Below are 16,868 nucleotides of genomic sequence, written 5' to 3'. Positions count from 1 at the left end.
TCAAGCTGAGGAGGTGGTGTTATTTAAGCAAGGGAAGTGCTGCTCACTTGCCTGCAGCATAATAATCACTTAAGCTTTTATGGTTTTGCAGTTTACATTATCTGTACAACATCAGGCCCTTGCCCTTGCTTGGGCCAACTTTTCCTGAGTAAACAGTCCCACACCAGTACCCTATTTCAAATTCTTTCATGGGCCTAGTATGAGAAAGGAAAGTTGGATCCCATTTTAAAACCTGCTGCCAGTCTTTCTTGCCCTGTATAATCTTATGCAAGAAGAGTGTAAAGCACTTCTCAGCTGTGCTGAGCAAAGTGCATAATGAGCTGTGCACAGTGCTAGCATTGCCTCTGCTCTGCAGTTTTGCCCAGTCACTTCTGTAGACATGTAGCCTATTTGGGATAGAACAGCTGCAGACTTTGGTGGTTTAGGTGTGCTGTGCCAGCCAAATGTGTAGCTGTGTTGCAGCCTGAGTGCCAGAGGAAAGTGAAACCTGCATGTGGTGAAGAACAGGAATGGTCACCTTGTCTGGAAGTGATGTAAGCACATGAGCATGGGACAGTGCTCAGGGAATGGCAGGAGAGGGCAGTTAGCTTGTGCAGAGTTGCCTGCCCAGTCTGAGAGTGTGTAGTTCGTAGAATGGATTAGGCTGGAAAGGATCACTGCTGTGAGCATAGGCTGAGGGAGTTGTGGGTGTTGAGCTTAGAGAAGAGAGCATTCTGAGGGATCTTGGAGCTGCATCACTGGCCAGGCCACACCTTGAGTGCTGTGTCCAGTTCTGGGCCCCTCGGTTCACAAGAGGTGTTGAGATAGTGGAACGTGTCCAGAGAAGGGCAGTGAAGCTGGAGAGGGGCCAGGGGCTGAGGGAGCTGGCCCATAGTGATGCCTGTGTCTTGCTCTGAACATTGTCATTGGAGGAGCATGGACTGTGCCCAACTGCATGCACCCCTTGGTGTGCATGGTACACTTGGGCATGTGTGGCCTGAATGCTGGCTCAGCCTTCTTTGGATAACTGGATTTTTCTGGCCTGGGGGAGGAAAGGTTATTGTTAAATCTCCTGACTGGCAAATGACTACACATAGAGAATGGGATAAACTCTGTGACATACACTGCATACATTGTCCAAACTAGCAGGAAGGTTGTGTTGTGGGAAAACAAATGCTGTATTGCACAGCCTGGGTCTCCTTTCTGTAGCAGAGGCAGTGTTTTGGAATATAACTGCATGTGTTCCTGTAGGAATGGATGGCAAATCAATAACGAAAGCCATTTCAGTCACCTTGTGGTGGTGTAATTCTCTGTGTTTTGCTGCACTAATTAGGTCTGACTTGAGCGAGAAGCATTTCAGGAGCACGGGGGTGAGTTATTGTTGAGTTCCTGCCTGTCGCTGGGGAGATGAAGTAATCTCAGCACTGAGTAACCTCGGTGATTTCACAAGCCACTGACTTTACATCCAGGCAGAAAAGGGAAGATCTCACATTCTGTTGCTGTGGTTGTACAGTGGTTTAGGCTCAGCTGGTTCAGGATTTAGACCTTCAGAAATTGCTCTTCCCTCCTAATTGGCATTTTATGATTTGATTGCTCTTAATTACACATTCACAGAGAGATAACTTCTTGCAAACAGGTGAGGATTTCCTTCATCGGGAAGTGTTTCTTCTTCTGGTGAACCCAGAGAGAGCTGTGGGTGAGAGTAGTGCAGGTAGGGTGGGTCTGTGAGTCTGATCCACCTCTTGTTCCCAAAGTCACCATGCAGAAGCAGCTCAGGGAGCAGAATGCAGCTTGTTTCCATCGGTCAGACCCAAACACTGTTAGCTGGAGGCAAAGGCACTTCTCTGCCTGCTTGTTGGACTCGGGAGTTTACTCTGAAACAGTAGGAAGACAGCTGTAGTGTGTCCCTTCTCCAAGAACAAGCTGCTTGTGTCTGAAGGTGGAAGAGGGACTTGGCCCTGGGATGCCTCGAGGCTCCTCACCAACAACTTGCTTTTGCCCGTGCCATAAAATATAATGGCTCAGGAACAGAATCCAGGGAGAGTAAATGCTGTGAGGTCCTGAAGTCAGTGTGACAGACCAGTGCCATGCTTTTTTGGGAAAGTATGTGGGCTTCTTTGCTTTATATTAGTGTGAATTATGGCTCCAAATCATCATTGCTTCTAATATAAACAGCTTCAGATATAAGCCAGCCCCTGCTCAGACAGGCTGAGCAGCATGGAAAATTTCAGTTGTTGCATCACATTTCATCCAGAGAATTGCAGCAGTGATGATTGGATTGATTTTGTAATGGTTGGAATAAGGCTGAGTGAAAGGTGATGCAGAGGTCTGACACTTCAGGGGCATAGCAGACATGAAGTGGATGCAAAGCTGGCTCCCCAGGCTCCAATTGTGTGCCACTGGAGTCTGCAAACCTGCAAATTCATGTAATTGATGTCCTGACAGCTTCTGTGCCTCGTCTGGTGACCTACTCAGCTTGATATAAAATTGGGAGGAGGGGAAGGATGAGGGGAACTCAGATAAGGCACAAAATAGTTTACAGGTAAGGAATTGGTGTTAACAAATTTAAGTGAGTAATGCCTTACTCTTACAGGTAGGGAGCTGGTGTTCAACTTAAGTCAGTAATGCCTTATTCTTACAGGTAGGGAGTTGGTGTTAACAAATTTAAGTGAGTAATGCCTTATTCTTACAGGTAAGGAGTTGGGGTTAACAAATATGAGTGAGTAATGCCTTATTCAGCTGCTTAATAGTCTGATGACCAATGCACAACACAGAATACAAGGATATATGTGGATGTGTTAGTGTTATTGCATTAACTGTTAATTGGCCAGTTAATGATACTCCTTCTGCTCCTTAGCCTTCATTCCTTAAAAAAAAATAAAAGACAAGAATTTCTCAGTCAGAATTCCACATGAGCTCTGCTTATGCCAAATTCCAGGCATTAAAGTGTGTCCTATATATATGTATATTGAATTCACTTCTTCTGTACTGCCATTTAACTCCCATTCCTGAAATGGCATCACAGGCTGCTTAAGGACCATACAAGGATGAATACTACTCTAAGTTCTCTCATGCCTGAATACAAAGGATATATTCTCCAATGTGTACAACCCTCCACAGTACTTCTTTGCTGTTACAGTTGAAGGAAAATAGCAGTAGAAGCTTTCAGTAGGGCCATCAAGTTTATTGTCTGTCAGAAAGCATGTAGAGTGGCTTTCCTCATTAGAATGTGTTTTCTTTGTTTTGAGCTCGATGCTAAAGTTCTAAAGTCAGTTTTATTGCTCAGGGCATTCAAGACTGGCTGGGCAGTGAGTGGCTTGAGAGCAGCCCTGAGGGGAGAGACTTGGGGGTGCTGGTGGATGAGAAGCTCATCTGTTAGTGTGCTCTTGCAGCCCAGAAAGCCAGCCAGAGCCTGGGCTGCAGCAAGAGAAGTGTGGGCAGCAGTGTGAGGGAAGTGAACCTCCCCCTCTATTCTGCAGTGGTGAGATCCCACTTGAAGTACTGTGGCCAGTTCTGGAGCTCCTGTTACAAGAGTGATGTGGATGTGCTGGAAGGTGTCCAGAGAAGGGCCACGAGGATGAGCAGAGGGCTGGAGCTGCTGTGCTGTGAGGAGAGACTGAGTTAGGGCTGTTCAGTCTGGAGAGAAGGTTCCAAGGTGACCTTATTGTGGTCTTCCAGTATCTGAAGGGGGCTACAAGAAAGCTGGGGAGGGACTTTTTAGGCTGTCAGGTAGTGATAGGACTAGGAGGAACTAGAACAAAGCTGGAAATGGGTAGATTCAGACTGGATGTTAGGAAGAAGTTCTTCAGCATGAGGGTGCTAGGACCCTGGAAGGGGTTGCCCAGGGAGGTGATAGAAGCCTCATCCCTGGAGGTGTTTAAGGCCAGGCTGGATGAGGCTCTGGACAGCCTGATCTAGTGTGAGGTGTCCCTGCCCATGGCAGGGGGGTTGGAACTGGCTGATCCTTATGGTCCCTTCCTGCCCCAACTGATTTTATGGTTCTGCTGCCAGCAGCTCCCAGGCTCATTTGCCAACAGCACACCCCAAAGCCAAAAGCCTTCTTTGCTGTTGAAGAGGAGAAGGCTGGCATTGTAACTGGCTTATTCCTTGCAGCTGCAGAAACTGAAACGCTCCCTCTCCTTCAAGACCAAAAGCCTGCGGAGTAAAAGCGCAGACAACTTCTTCCAGAGGACGAACAGCGACGTGAAGCTGCAGGTGGACTTGATGCCCGAGGTGAGCACCAGCACCGGGCAGCTCCCCAGCTCCCAAAGCCAAGCGTCCTCCCCCACCAGAGCCCCCCAGCTCTCAGAAAACAGCAAGACTCACATCTTCCAGGAGCACATCTTCAAGAAGCCCACCTTCTGTGATGTCTGCAACCACATGATCGTGGGTAAGGAACGAGCTTTCTGCTTTCTAACGCCTCTGTGGGTGCCTGCGCTGAGATCCGCAGGGTGACCTTGCCCTGGCCTGTGAGCCAAGATGTCTGCTTGAGGATACTCATCCAAAAAGGCTCTGGACTTGTGTCCAGACAGGGCAGACACAGGCTAGTACAAGTTGTGCTTGAGTTGACAGATCTCTTGCCTTGTAGACTCATTCTGTTACCACAAATTACAGGTGAGGCTTTCAGCTGGAGTCAGACTCCTCTCTTGTTCAGTTTGCACTGAGCACCAAGCACAAATTCTCTTGTCTAGAAACAGCAGGATTCCTTCTGTCAGATTTGGGTCTGCTGTCCTTCCTTTTTTTTTTCTTGCTCCTTGTGTCTGCCCTCACACCCTGCAGTGCCCCTAGTTCCCATTCACAGTGGCAACCATGCCAGCTTCCTCACATCTCTCCTAAGTGACGGGCAAGACGTAGCATCTACTGGCTCTGTGCCTAGGACATGTGTTTAGGGAGGCCAACAAAACAAATAACAGCTGAATTTGTCTTTCAAACTGCCTTGGGATTCTTCTCCCTGATCCCTGCAACTCACAAAAGCCAGCACACATTGATATATTGGAAAGATCACTCTGACTTCCCTCCCAAACTGGCCATGGGCAACTGACTGACTGATAGAAAAGAAATAACAGCTAATAAATTGTTATTCTCTTCAGTGTGCAAAGAATAGCCTCACACCCAGCCCTGCTTGTAAATTAATTTTCAGTGGAGTCTGAAGACCTAAAAAACAGTCTGCGTGCTCCAGATTATCTGTAGGGCCGTGCAAGGAGAGGAGGGGTCAGGGAAGCAGTGGTGGTGAGTAGCTAAAGGTGTACCAGTGGGCATGGTCAGCACTGTGGGAAGCTGCAGGAGCTGCTGTTCATGCCCTAGAAATCCAGGTTGTTGTGGCTAGCTTATGACCATGAGTTGGTCACCTCGATGCTTATCATCTAGCTGTGCCCACACAGTAGATCAGGAATCAGTGGATGAGGGTGGAAAGTGAGTGATGAAGTTTTCATGGTTTTAGGAAGGACAAGAAGTTAAAAAGTGGTTTAGCTTCATGTAGGGGTGGTCATGGTTTTTTGAGTACAGACTCTGGTCTGTAGTTGATCTAGCTTTGTGTGAGAAGCTCCTGTCCTGTGGCATGGAAGGCACTGCCTTGCAGATAAGAGTATGGGAACTCCTAGAAAGATGCTGATAGGATTGCTCAACCTTTTTCACAGGGTTTCACATTGCCTCCTTTTCCACATGGGGTTGCTCACTGTCCCAAAGTCATGTGTGGGAAGAGTGTTCATTGGAAAAGGCAGAGCATTACAGTCACAGGACCTTAGAGGTTGGAAGGGACCTCCAGAGATCAGCGAGTCCAAGCCCCCTGTCAAAGCAAGATCCCCTGGGGTAGTTTGCACAGGAAGGCATCCTGGTGGAGGTTCAAAGTCTCCAGAGAAGGAGCTATTGCAAGGACCCAGGATCAGCAAATATGTGAGACAAACATGAAATCAAATGTTGAATGTTTTAAGGCCTGAAAATATGAAAAAGCCTCCCTTTGTGCTCCAAATTCCTTTATCTGTCTTCAGACTGCAGCATAAGATGAGACAGGGCAAGGGAATGCAATCCAGGGAGTGATAGGCTTGAGGAAACACAATTTATTAGCTGTAACAGTTGCCAGCCACTCTCAGGGAAATCCTCTTTTTTCTGGTCTCCATTATTTTCAGAGCTCTCTACTTAGGCATGAGGCACAAAAGGAGAAACTCCTGTGTTAGCTGTTCTGCAGTTGTGGCTTCTCCTGAGCTGGTCCTTGCCCCTACCCTGCCAAATCTCTTTTCATACTAACTGTTGGGTTTTTTCTTCTTTAAGTATTAGAATAAGTCAAAGTGAGATAGAGTTAAAGCAGGAGTATCAGGCAAGTTCCTAGCCCAGGAGTTATGTTGGAAGGCACCTCCAGAGATAATTGAGTCCAACCTGCCTGCCAAGGCAAGATCCCCTAGGGTAGTTTGCACAGGAACACATCCTGGAGGGGTTTGAAAGTCTCCAGAGCAGGAGACTCCACAACCTCTCTGGGCAGCCTGCTCCATCAATTAATTAAGTAAAGACATAAAGCCTGATTTCATCCTCTCTGTGCCACAGCCCTGATGAATTCAGGGAAACAAAAGGGTTGATCCCACATTTTTGGTGTTATTTTGCATTTATTTTTAAGTTGTTGGTTTTGGGGTTTTTTTCTTCTTAGAAAGTAGTAGAACAAGTCAAAGGGAGAGGAGTTAAAGCAGGAGTATCAGGCAAGTTCCTAGCCCCAGGAACTGAAAGGAAATCTGGGAGATAGGCAGTTAGTTGACACAACTTTGTGTATGGAAGCAGGCCCAGAACTTGTCTCCTTCTGTAATGTGCACGGACTCTTTATTAAAGCTCAGTCTCACAAATGCATACTGCAAGTATAAGCCCTCCACATCTCTGGCAACTTCTCATGAAGTGCTCTGGAGATGAGTGTCCTCACAAATCTGCATGACTCAGCAATGCTCCAAACACTGCTGCTCAAGATGGATAAGCCCCGACACCAAGCTTTGCAGGGAGCAGCTCCAGGGGCAGCCTCGCTCCTCTGTGCACAACAATCTGTGCCCTGCCTGGGACAGGAGAGTCCTGAGGCATAGCTGCAAGCTTCAAAATAACCCCAGCTGCATTCTGAACTTTTTCTTGCTCCTTTTTATCCTCTAAGGGCTTCTCTTTTCTGTGCCTTAGCCACTTCATTAAAGAAAGAAACCTTTCCTAATTGCTGAAGAGGCTAATGCCACCCATTTTGTCTGGCTGAGTTAGGTGAATTGCTCTGACCTCTTCCAGCTCATCTTTGCTTGGAAGTATGGCAGGAAAAGATGTCAAGAATTGTATCTTTATCAAGTCATAGATTCTCGATGCCCTGATTCACACAGGCAGGTACCTGCTCTGTACCTGTAATCCTCTCTCTTTGATCCTTACTGCAGTCATACCTGGGTTTGCTATACTGTGTTTTAAGCACCATGGCAGAGATGGATGCTACTGTTTGCAGCTCAATTAATCCATGTCTAGAATAGAATGACTAGAATCAACCAGGTGGGAAGAGACCTCCAAGCTCAGCCAGCCCAACCTAGCACCCAGCCCTGGCCAGTCAACCAGACCATGGCACTAAGTGCCTCAGCCAGGCTTGGCTTCAACACCTCCAGGGATGCTGCCTCCACCTCCCTGGGCAGTCCATTCCAATGCCAATCACTCTCTCTGCCAACAACTTCCTCCTAACATCCAGCCTAGACCTCCCCTGCCACAACTTCAGACTGTGTCCCCTTGTTCTGTTGCTGAGTGCCTGGCAGAAGAGCCCAACCCCACCTGGCTACAGCCTCCCTTCAGGTAGTTGTAGCCAGCAATGAGGTCTGCCCTGAGCCTCCTCTTCTGCAGGCTCTCTCAGCTCCCTGTGCTTCTCCTCACAGAGCTGTGCTCCAGGCCCCTCACCAGCGTTGTTGCCCTCTGGGTTCAGAGAAAGGCAACAAAGCTGGTGAAGGGTCTAGAGAATAAATCTTACGAGGAGTGACTCAGGGAGCTGGGGCTGTTTAGTTCGAGGAAGAGGAGGCTGAGGGGAGACCTCATTGCTGTCTACAACTACCTGCAGGGACATTGTGGAGGGGCTGCTGCTGGTCTCTTCTCACAGGTAATTTGAGACAGAACAAAGGGAAATGGCCTCAAGCTGAGACTGGGGAGGTGTAGGATGGATAGGACATTGGGAAAATGTTTTTCATGGAGAGAGTGTTCAGGCACTGGAATGAGCTGCCCAGGGAGGTGGTGGAGTCACCCACCCTGGGTGTGTTTTAGGGTTGTTTGGATATGCTGCTTAGAGATATGGTTTGAGGTGAATCTGGTAGAGTAGGGCCTGATGTTGTACAGATAATGTAAACTGTAAAACCATAAAAGCTTAAGTGATTATTATGCTGCAGGCAAGTGAGCAGCACTTCCCTTGCTTAAATAACACCACCTCCTCAGCTTGAAGTTTGCCACAGCCTAGGACTGTCCCTTTGTTGGAAGGTTTCAAATGCAACTAAATACAGGCATGTGATGTATGCCTGATCTTGATCTGCCCCAAACTGAGCTAATGCACTTGTGGTGCCACTGGCTCCTGAGAGAGCTGCTGTGGCATGCACCTGAGGCAGGAGCCAGCCCTTTCAATAGAAGCAAGCATGCAGATCTCACTGTCTGCAGTTCCTTTCAGTAGGGTGAATGAGTCCAAACTCCAAAAGGTTTTTCATGGAGAGAGTGGTCAGGGACTGGAATGAGCTGCCCTGGGAGGTGCTGGCGTCACCCACCCTGGATGTGTTTAAGGGTGGCCTGGATGTGCTGCTTAGGGCTATGGTTTTAAGGTGAATCTTGTAGAGTAGTGTTTGAGGTTGGAGTTGATGATCCTGAGGGGCTTTGCCAGCCTGGATGTTTCTGTGATTCTTGATGTGAGTTGGGCAGCTCTTGCTTATGGGAATGGGGAAGAAAACAGCTTAAGCCTGCTCCCAGAGGCAGGCTGAAGAAAGTAATCACTCCTGTGCAGAGCCTCTGAACTTCCACTTGCAACACAGACCCTATTTGTGCTCTCCATCTGCGTTTCTCAGTCAGTGACATTTAAGAATAATGACTCTATGGCTTTAAATTCCTTATTGATGAGAATAAAGGCAGACAGATACATAGCTCTGGAGACTAGGGGAAAGAGTCCAGGAAAATCCCAGCTTGACTTTAGATGGTTTCGATTTTGCCACCAAGAATGGTTCCAGGTTCACCTTAAATGGCTCTCTGGTCCATGAAGTAAGCAGCTGTGTTTGGTGCAGGGCAGCATGATGGACTGTGCATGGCATGAGAGCGCAGTATGTGCCTCGCTCGCGCTAGCGTGGCACAGATCTGGAGCTGCAGAGGGAGAAGGGCACTCAGAGCAGAGGCAGCAGACTCCCCTCTGCTGCTCTTTGCACAGCAAATGAACACAAAACATTATCTTCCTGCAAAAAAAAGTACAAGAAAGCTGGGGAGGGACTTTGTAGGCTGTCAGGTAGGGATAGGACTGGGGGCATTGGAACAAAGCTAGAAATGGGTAGGTTCAGACTGAGTATTAGGAAGAAGTTCTTCAGCATGAGGGTGGTGAGAGCCTGGAACAGGTTGCCCAGAGAGGTGGTGGAGGCCTCATTTCTGGAGGTCTTTAAGGACAGGTTGGATGTGGCTCTGGGTAACCTGATCTAGTGTGAAGTGTCCCTGCCCATGGAATTAGATGATCCTTGAGGTCTCTTCTGGCCCCGACAATTCTATGACTCCCCAGCAAGAACCACACAAGTGAAACACCTGAGCCTGGCCCACTGGATGTGACTCAGAGTAGCCTGCTCTAGTGTGAGGTGTCCCTGCCCGTGGCAGCAGGGTTGGAACTAGCTGATCCTTGTGGTCCCTTCCAACCCTGACTGATTCTGTGCTCATCTATTCTCACTGCCAGGCTCTGTGAAGCAAACATTGCCACTGGGATGCTGCACGTCTGCCTGTTTGTTCATCTGACAGCAGTACAGGTGTAGGATAAAGGCCAAACACATGTAATTGGTTTCAGCATTCAGAGAAAGATGTTTGCTAGGTTCAGCATAGTGCAGACTCACTCCTTCAGATGCTTTTCATGCATCCAAGGGTGCAATGAAATATATATCAAAGAAGCTCTGCATGTTGCTTCCATAGTTTTCTCCCAAATGAAATAAGGGAGAACATTGAGGTCATGATGGGTAGGAGGGTGACCATGAGCCAGCAGTGTGCTCCTGTTGCCAGGAGGGCCAATGCAGTGCAGAATAGTGTTGCTTACTACTTGTATTCCATCTAGGCTGGTAAAAGTAGCACTCATCAGCATTAGAGAGCATTTGAAGAGCAGGGAAAGGGAAAGGGACCTGGGATGGGAGGTTGACCATGAGCCAGTAATGTGCTTTTGTGGCCAGGAGGGCCAATGCCATTCTGGGGTGTATTAGAAGGGCAGGTCAAGAGAGGGTCTTCTCCCCCTCTGCTCTGCCCTGGTGAGCCACATCTGGAGTACTGTGTCCACTTCTGGGCCCCTCAATTCACGAGGGAGATAGAACTGCTCGAGAGAATCCAGCACAGAGCCACAAAGATGGCAAAGGGAATGGAACAGCTCCGTTACGAGAAGAGCCTGAGGGAGCTGGGGCACTTTAGCTTGGAAAGGAGGAGACTGAGAGGTGACCTGATTTCTTTCTTGAGCTACTAACTCCCTGTAAGCATAGACCTACCCACTTTTGAGAGGAGCCCTGTAAGAAGAAGGGCTGCATGAAGCCTCCTGGCAATATGAAGTTCAGTACCACATTGTTCAGCCTGTACAGTATGCAGTTCACTGTTAATTATCAACTCCTCAGATGTAGATACTGTCACCTGAACTCCACAGAATCCAGAAAGTAGATACTTTGTCTATTAAAATACCAAAAAAAAAATGGGGATGAAGAGATGGAAAGAGGTAGAAACACAACCACTGTGTGCAGTGTAGCTGTCCTTCGTGGGTGCAGCTCCCATTCTTAGTAAGCACCACAGCAAGGATCCAATCCATACAGCTACAGAGGGCCACATGTAACCCCTGCATTCAATTACTGTTTTTCTTTGGTAATAAAACCTTAAACATATTTTAAAGCAAGTACTGTAAGGCAAATATTTAGTCTGTTTATCCTCTGGGAAGGCTTCCTCCTCCTCCTCTGAGATGAGGCAAGAATGTTATCAGTAAATTGGATAATCAGGAACTGCTTAGCTGAGAAAAGAGGGTGGAAATATATTTTAAATTCTAATTTGTCCTTGAACAGCACCAAGCATGTTTCACATTTGTTACTAGATAATTTTCAAGCTGACTGCAATTTGAGGGAAACAGCTATTAATATGGAGCTGCAGTTAATCCCCTGTGAAAAAGAGCCTTTAAAGATGTTGACCAACATTTGCTGCCTAATTAGATGGAAAACAATAACATTTTGTAGCACGTCTATAATCAGGATTTGAATATTGTCTTAGCCAAGATGATTTTTAAGCAAAAACTGCTCAGTAGTGCCCACTGCTCCTGAAATCAGCCCTAGTGAAGCACTTAATAGTAAGCTTAAAGCGTTTTGAAGACGTGGGGATGAAGCAGAGTGGGTGGTGAGCAGCCAGGAAGAAAGGGACCTGGGGGTACTGGTAGAGAGTAGGTGAGCAAGAGCCAGCAGTGTGCCCAAGTAGCCAAAAGAGCCAATGGGATCCTGGCCTGGCTCAGGAGCAGTGTGGCCAGCAGGACAAGGGAGGTTCTTCTGCCCCTGTGCTCAGCACTGCTCAGGACACCCCTTGAGTGCTGTGTCCAGTTCTGGGCTCCTCAATTCAAGAGAGATGTTGAGGTGCTGGAAGGTGTCCACAGGAGGGCGCCAAAGCTGGGGAGGGGCCTGGAGCACAGCCCTGTGAGGAGAGGCTGAGGGAGCTGGGGGTGTGCAGCCTGCAGCAGAGGAGGCTCAGGGCAGAGCTCATTGCTCTCTACAACTACCTGAAGGGAGGCTGTAGCCAGGTGGGGTTGGGCTCTGCTGCCAGACAAGCAACAACAGAACAAGGGGACACAGCCTCAAGCTGTGCCGAGGGAGGTCTAGGCTGGATGTTAGGAGGAAGTTGTTGGCAGAGAGAGTGATTGGCATTGGAATGGGCTGCCCAGGGAGGTGGTGGAGCCTCCATCCCTGGAGGTGTTGAAGCAAAGCCTGGCTGAGGCACTTAGTGCCATGGTCTCGTTGACTGGACAGGGCTGGGTTCCAGGTTGGACTTGATGACCCTGAAGGTCTCTTCCAACCTGGTTGCTTCTGTGATTCTCTCTGCTGCAGGCACTGCCTGTCAGGCTGTGCTAACAAAAACCAGGAACAAGGAAAGGTTGTGCTGATGTGGGAGTGTTTTTGCTACAAGAGGAAAGAGCCAAAAGCCTCAGTAAGTTTGAAATGGTAGGAGGCCAAGGAGCAAATGGTTATTTACATATCAGAGGGCTTCTCTAACTAAACCTTTTATAGTCCTAATTGATTGTCCTAATCTTCCGCACACAGCAGCCTCTCATTCCATCCCATTGATGATGGAGCTCTGTAAGCAACAGGCAATGTTAGAAAATCCATTAGCAGAGCAGAGAGGATATTAAATTGCTTTGCTGAGGGCAAAAGTGCTTTGCTGTTCTTGTGTTCTGTAACTCTTCCTACATCTTCAGCAAGACCCAGAGCCCTGCTCATCATTTCACAGCGCAGCTCTTGGTCAGATGCTCCTTTTCTTTTCCTCAACTCCTCTCTACTGGTACAAGGCCTTCAAAAGACCAAGATTTTCCTACGTATAAGTGGCCCTACAGAATTCAACTGCTTTTTAAGAGTGTTTCAAATCATGGAAGAAAAGGCACAGGTTTCCATTTCAGCACATGTCTGAGCAGAGGTGCAAACAGCCTGAGTCTGCCTGCACAGATCTTAGTTGAAATCTGCCTTCCATCGTCTTTGTCTGAAGAAGAGTTACTGGACACACTGTGTTTACTAACACTACTGAAACCAAGATCAGCCACTCCTCCTTGTTTGTCCCTCCTTGGCACATCACTCCAGCTTTCATTTCTTCCCTACCCAGCTCTGGTACCATCATCATCATCTTTCTGGAGCAGTTCAGCATCACATTCCTTAGACAATTCTATCCTTACCTCCTTTAACTGTTTTCCTTCTCAGCAGAGCAGCTTGGTGCAAAGAGCTACAAGCAGAGTTTCAGGAGTCTAGGAAAGTAGGTACTGAGATATCAGCCTGAGTCTGTTTAGAGTAAAGAATGTTAGCTATGATTGCTTGTGTTTGGTTTGTAGAGAGCTGGGACTTTTCTTTTGGGTGATAGCTGTTAGTTTATTTATCGTGGTGTTCCAGCATCTTAATTAACATTTAGATGATCAAAAAAGCCCCTAGGTGATATTTTAAGACATATGTAGGTGGATGTTTCCTTTCAGGGACAGACATTTATAGCAAAGCTGTTGAATATGTGAAAAGTGCATTGCAACAAACCTCTCGTGGCCTCACAGCACTGAGAATCATATCATAGAATCAAGCAGGTTGGAAGAGACCTCCAAGCTCAGCCAGTCCAACCTATCACCCAGCCCTATCCAGTCATCCAGACCATGGCACTAAGTGCCTCAGCCAGGCTTTGCTTCAACACCTCCAGGCATGGCAACTCCACCACCTCCCTGGGCAGCCCATTCCAATGCCAATCACTCTCTCTGCCAGCAACTTCCTCCTAACATCCAGCCTAGACCTCCCCTGCCACAACTTGAGACTGTGTCCCCTTGTTCTGTTGCTGGGTGCCTGGCAGAAGAGCCCAACCCCACCTGGCTACAGCCTCCCTTCAGATACAAAATAATAAGCACATACCTTCCACCAGTCTTCACTAGAGTCTTCCAGAAGAGTGACCATATCTGCCCTTCTGATCACCAGACATCCAGAATGAGAATCACTTTTTTCACCAGGAGACAGGAAAAGGCCTACTTACATTTTAAGTCATTCTCATTGTTCCTGAACCAGAGAACAAAACGTCTGGCAAGGCTGGAAGTTCTTTGTCAAGGAGTTACAGAGCTGATTTGCAAGAGGGATGAAGGCAGTTCCCCTTGCTGATAGGTATGATTTAAAAGCATGAAGTTAGAAAGGACTTTATTTCAGCAGGGATGTTTTTCATCTCTGCAAGAGCCTTGAACAAAACCTTCCTTGTTACTGCTTCTGTTTTTCTCTCAGCATGCTGTTTCCAAAGAAAGCAATGTCCCTAGGAAGTCACTTCTAATTTTGTGCACTATTTTGTAGCCTGCCTACACAAGAGGCAAATTTTCTTGCTATTTAAACACTGGATGTTGTCGTGGGGAAATTGTGTGGGCTAGAGACTCACACAGACCCACACCTCTCAGTGACATGCAGTCTAAAATGCAGTCATTTGGCAGGGCAGGTACATGGCTGGTCCTATTCAGCTGGAGCACTGCCTGATGAGGAGAGGCTGAGGGACTTGGGGCCGTTTAGTCTGCAGAAGAGATGACTGAGAGGGGATTTAATCAATGTTTGTAAATGTCTGAGGGTTGGGGGTCAGGAAGGGGTGGGGACAGGCTTTGCTCACTTGCTCCCTGGGATAGGACAAGGAGCAATGGATGGAAGCTGCAGCACAGGAGGTTGCAACTCAACACAAGGGAGAACTTAGAATCAGTCAGGGTTGGAAGGGACCACAAGGATCAGCTAGTTCCAACCCCCCTGCTGTGGGCAGGGATGCACTGTGTGCAGTGTATCACAGAATCATAGAGTGGTCTGGGCTGGAAGTGAGGGGCCTGGAGCACAGCCCTGTGAGGAGAGGCTGAGGGAGCTGGGGGGGTGCAGCCTGCAGAAGAGGAGGCTCAGGGCAGAGCTCATTGCTGTCTGCAGCTACCTGCAGGGAGGCTGTAGCCAGGTGGGGTTGGGCTCTTCTCCCAGGCAAGCAGCAACAGAACAAGGGCACACAGCCTCAAGTTGTGCTGGAGGAGGTCTAGGCTGGATGCTAGGAGGAAGTTGTTGGCAGAGAGAGTGACTGGCATTGGAATGGGCTGCCCAGGGAAGCCAAGCCTGGCTGAGGCACTAAGTGCCATGGTCTGGTTGGCTGGATAGGGCTGGGTGCTAGGTTGGGCTGGCTGAGCTTGGAGGTCTCTTCCAACCTGGTTGATTCTATGATAACTCCACTTGATGAGCACACAGCTACCAGGTGCATCGACTGATACACAAATATTCACCTCACAAAAGCACTGTTTCCTTTACCTCTCCTCCTATTAATAATCCTCCTCTGCTAAATAAAAGACTGAAGGGATTGTTTGAAAAAAAGGAAATGAAAAGCAGGACATCATAATTTTGTGGACTGCTGTGTATTGTTCCTGACTGGCCCACAGATAAATGCATTATGGCAGCTCTTTGCATTGTCACTTTGATGATTTAAAAGGATCAATTTGCCTATTTTAAGGAGATGAAATTGCACTCAGTGAGTATCATTCTGTTTCGACCTGACTAGGTAGTTTACATGCACTTGAACACGGTGTAAAGGCATTCTGTGCATGAATAACAAACATAGGGAATGAGAAGGTACAAAACACACATGGCAAAGCAGGCAAAATTTGTATCAATTGACTTATCTAGCACAGGGTACCAGGACTTGTTGGGAGTTGAAAGCCTCTCTGTGATGTGCTTCTTCCCACTGGGTCAGTCTTTCTGTAGATTGAAGCATGGGGAAGGGGAAGAGTAAGGAGAAAGTTCACATTTGAGATGACCACAGCAGCCTCTGGATGTGTTCCTGCATAGAGAATGAAGTCTGGAATCCTGAAAGAGTCTCCAGAGGAAATCAACCAGTGATAGGACTGGGGAGGAGTGGAACAAAGCTAGAAATGGGTAGGTTCAGACTGGATGTTAGGAAGAAGTTCTTCACCACAAGGGTGCTGAACATGTTCTAATGACTTACAAGCCTGACCATTTTCATAGAGTCATAAAATCGTTTAGGATGGAAGGGACCTCAAAGATCACTGATTCTGTGACATCCTAAAACTGCTGTAATGCTGCCCCAGCTTGCTTAGAAGTCTCCTTTTCCCATCAATTCTGGCACAGAGACAGCATTCTGGTGGCAGTCACAAATGCTGTTGGGAAGAAAGGGGCAAGATGCTCATTATTTTTATCAGCCTCCCACAGCAGAGGTTGAAGCTCTGTGGAAAATCTGCAATAGTCAATGTGTTTATTTATGAAAGCTTTAACCTAAAACAATTTCTGTCTGGCTTTCAGCTAGAGGGGTAAAAAATGGTGATTATGTCATGGCTGGAGGTGACAATCTTCTGTGTCTCTTTCCCTTCCTTCTCTCTTTTATAGATCTGAAACTTTTTATTCTGTCCTTGGTTTTGTTTTCCTTCTTCACTTCAGCCTGAGTGCCTAATATAGTTATCTTTCCAAAGCCATGTTGTTACCAGCATTTGCAGGTTTATTTCAGCTTTCTCCAGGCTCTAGGGCTCATTTTCCCTCTCTGGCTATTAATCTTCTGTTGAGTCTGGAAACAAGAGGCAGAAAAGCAGCAGCCAACAGCGCAGTGGCCGTAGCTGTACCAGCCAAGAGGATCATAAAGGTTCCCTCTGCGTGTGTTTGACAAAGAGGATTCTCATTTGCATTCCTTAGGGGAGATGTCAACGTCCTGAAATGCAGAGTAGTTACTAAGTTACTTTTATAGGAGAGCCAAATGTAAAGACTTAGAATCAAATGGCTTGGACAGATTCACTTTGAAATGGGTCAAGAACTGGCTGGAGGGCTGGGCCCAGAGAGTGGTGGGGAATGGTGCCACATCCAGGTGGCAGCTGGCACTAGTGGTGTGCTCCAAGGATGGGCCCAGTCCTGTTCAACATCCTTATTGATCATCTGGACCGGGGGATTGAGTCCAGCATCAGCAAGTTGCAGACTACACCAAGCTAGGAGCAGGTGTGGAGCTGTTGC

General features: G+C 47.7%; 1 protein-coding gene across 2 annotated transcripts in view; it reads left to right on the top strand.

Annotated features, from left to right (window-relative positions):
- The window catches only part of STAC (SH3 and cysteine rich domain), a 143,996-nt gene that overhangs the window by 102,319 nt on the left and 24,809 nt on the right, over positions 1-16,868 (top strand). For both annotated transcript variants that reach the window (XM_064169621.1, XM_064169622.1), the window contains one exon: positions 4,093-4,369. In XM_064169621.1, the coding sequence (XP_064025691.1) occupies positions 4,093-4,369 (277 nt within the window). The remainder of the gene's footprint in view (positions 1-4,092; positions 4,370-16,868) is intronic.

The sequence above is a fragment of the Pogoniulus pusillus genome, chromosome 32 (genome assembly GCF_015220805.1).
Source record: "Pogoniulus pusillus isolate bPogPus1 chromosome 32, bPogPus1.pri, whole genome shotgun sequence".
NCBI lineage: Eukaryota > Metazoa > Chordata > Aves > Piciformes > Lybiidae > Pogoniulus > Pogoniulus pusillus.
The sequence above is the reverse complement of the archived record's forward strand: the minus strand, read 5'-3'. Positions and strand labels throughout refer to the sequence as shown.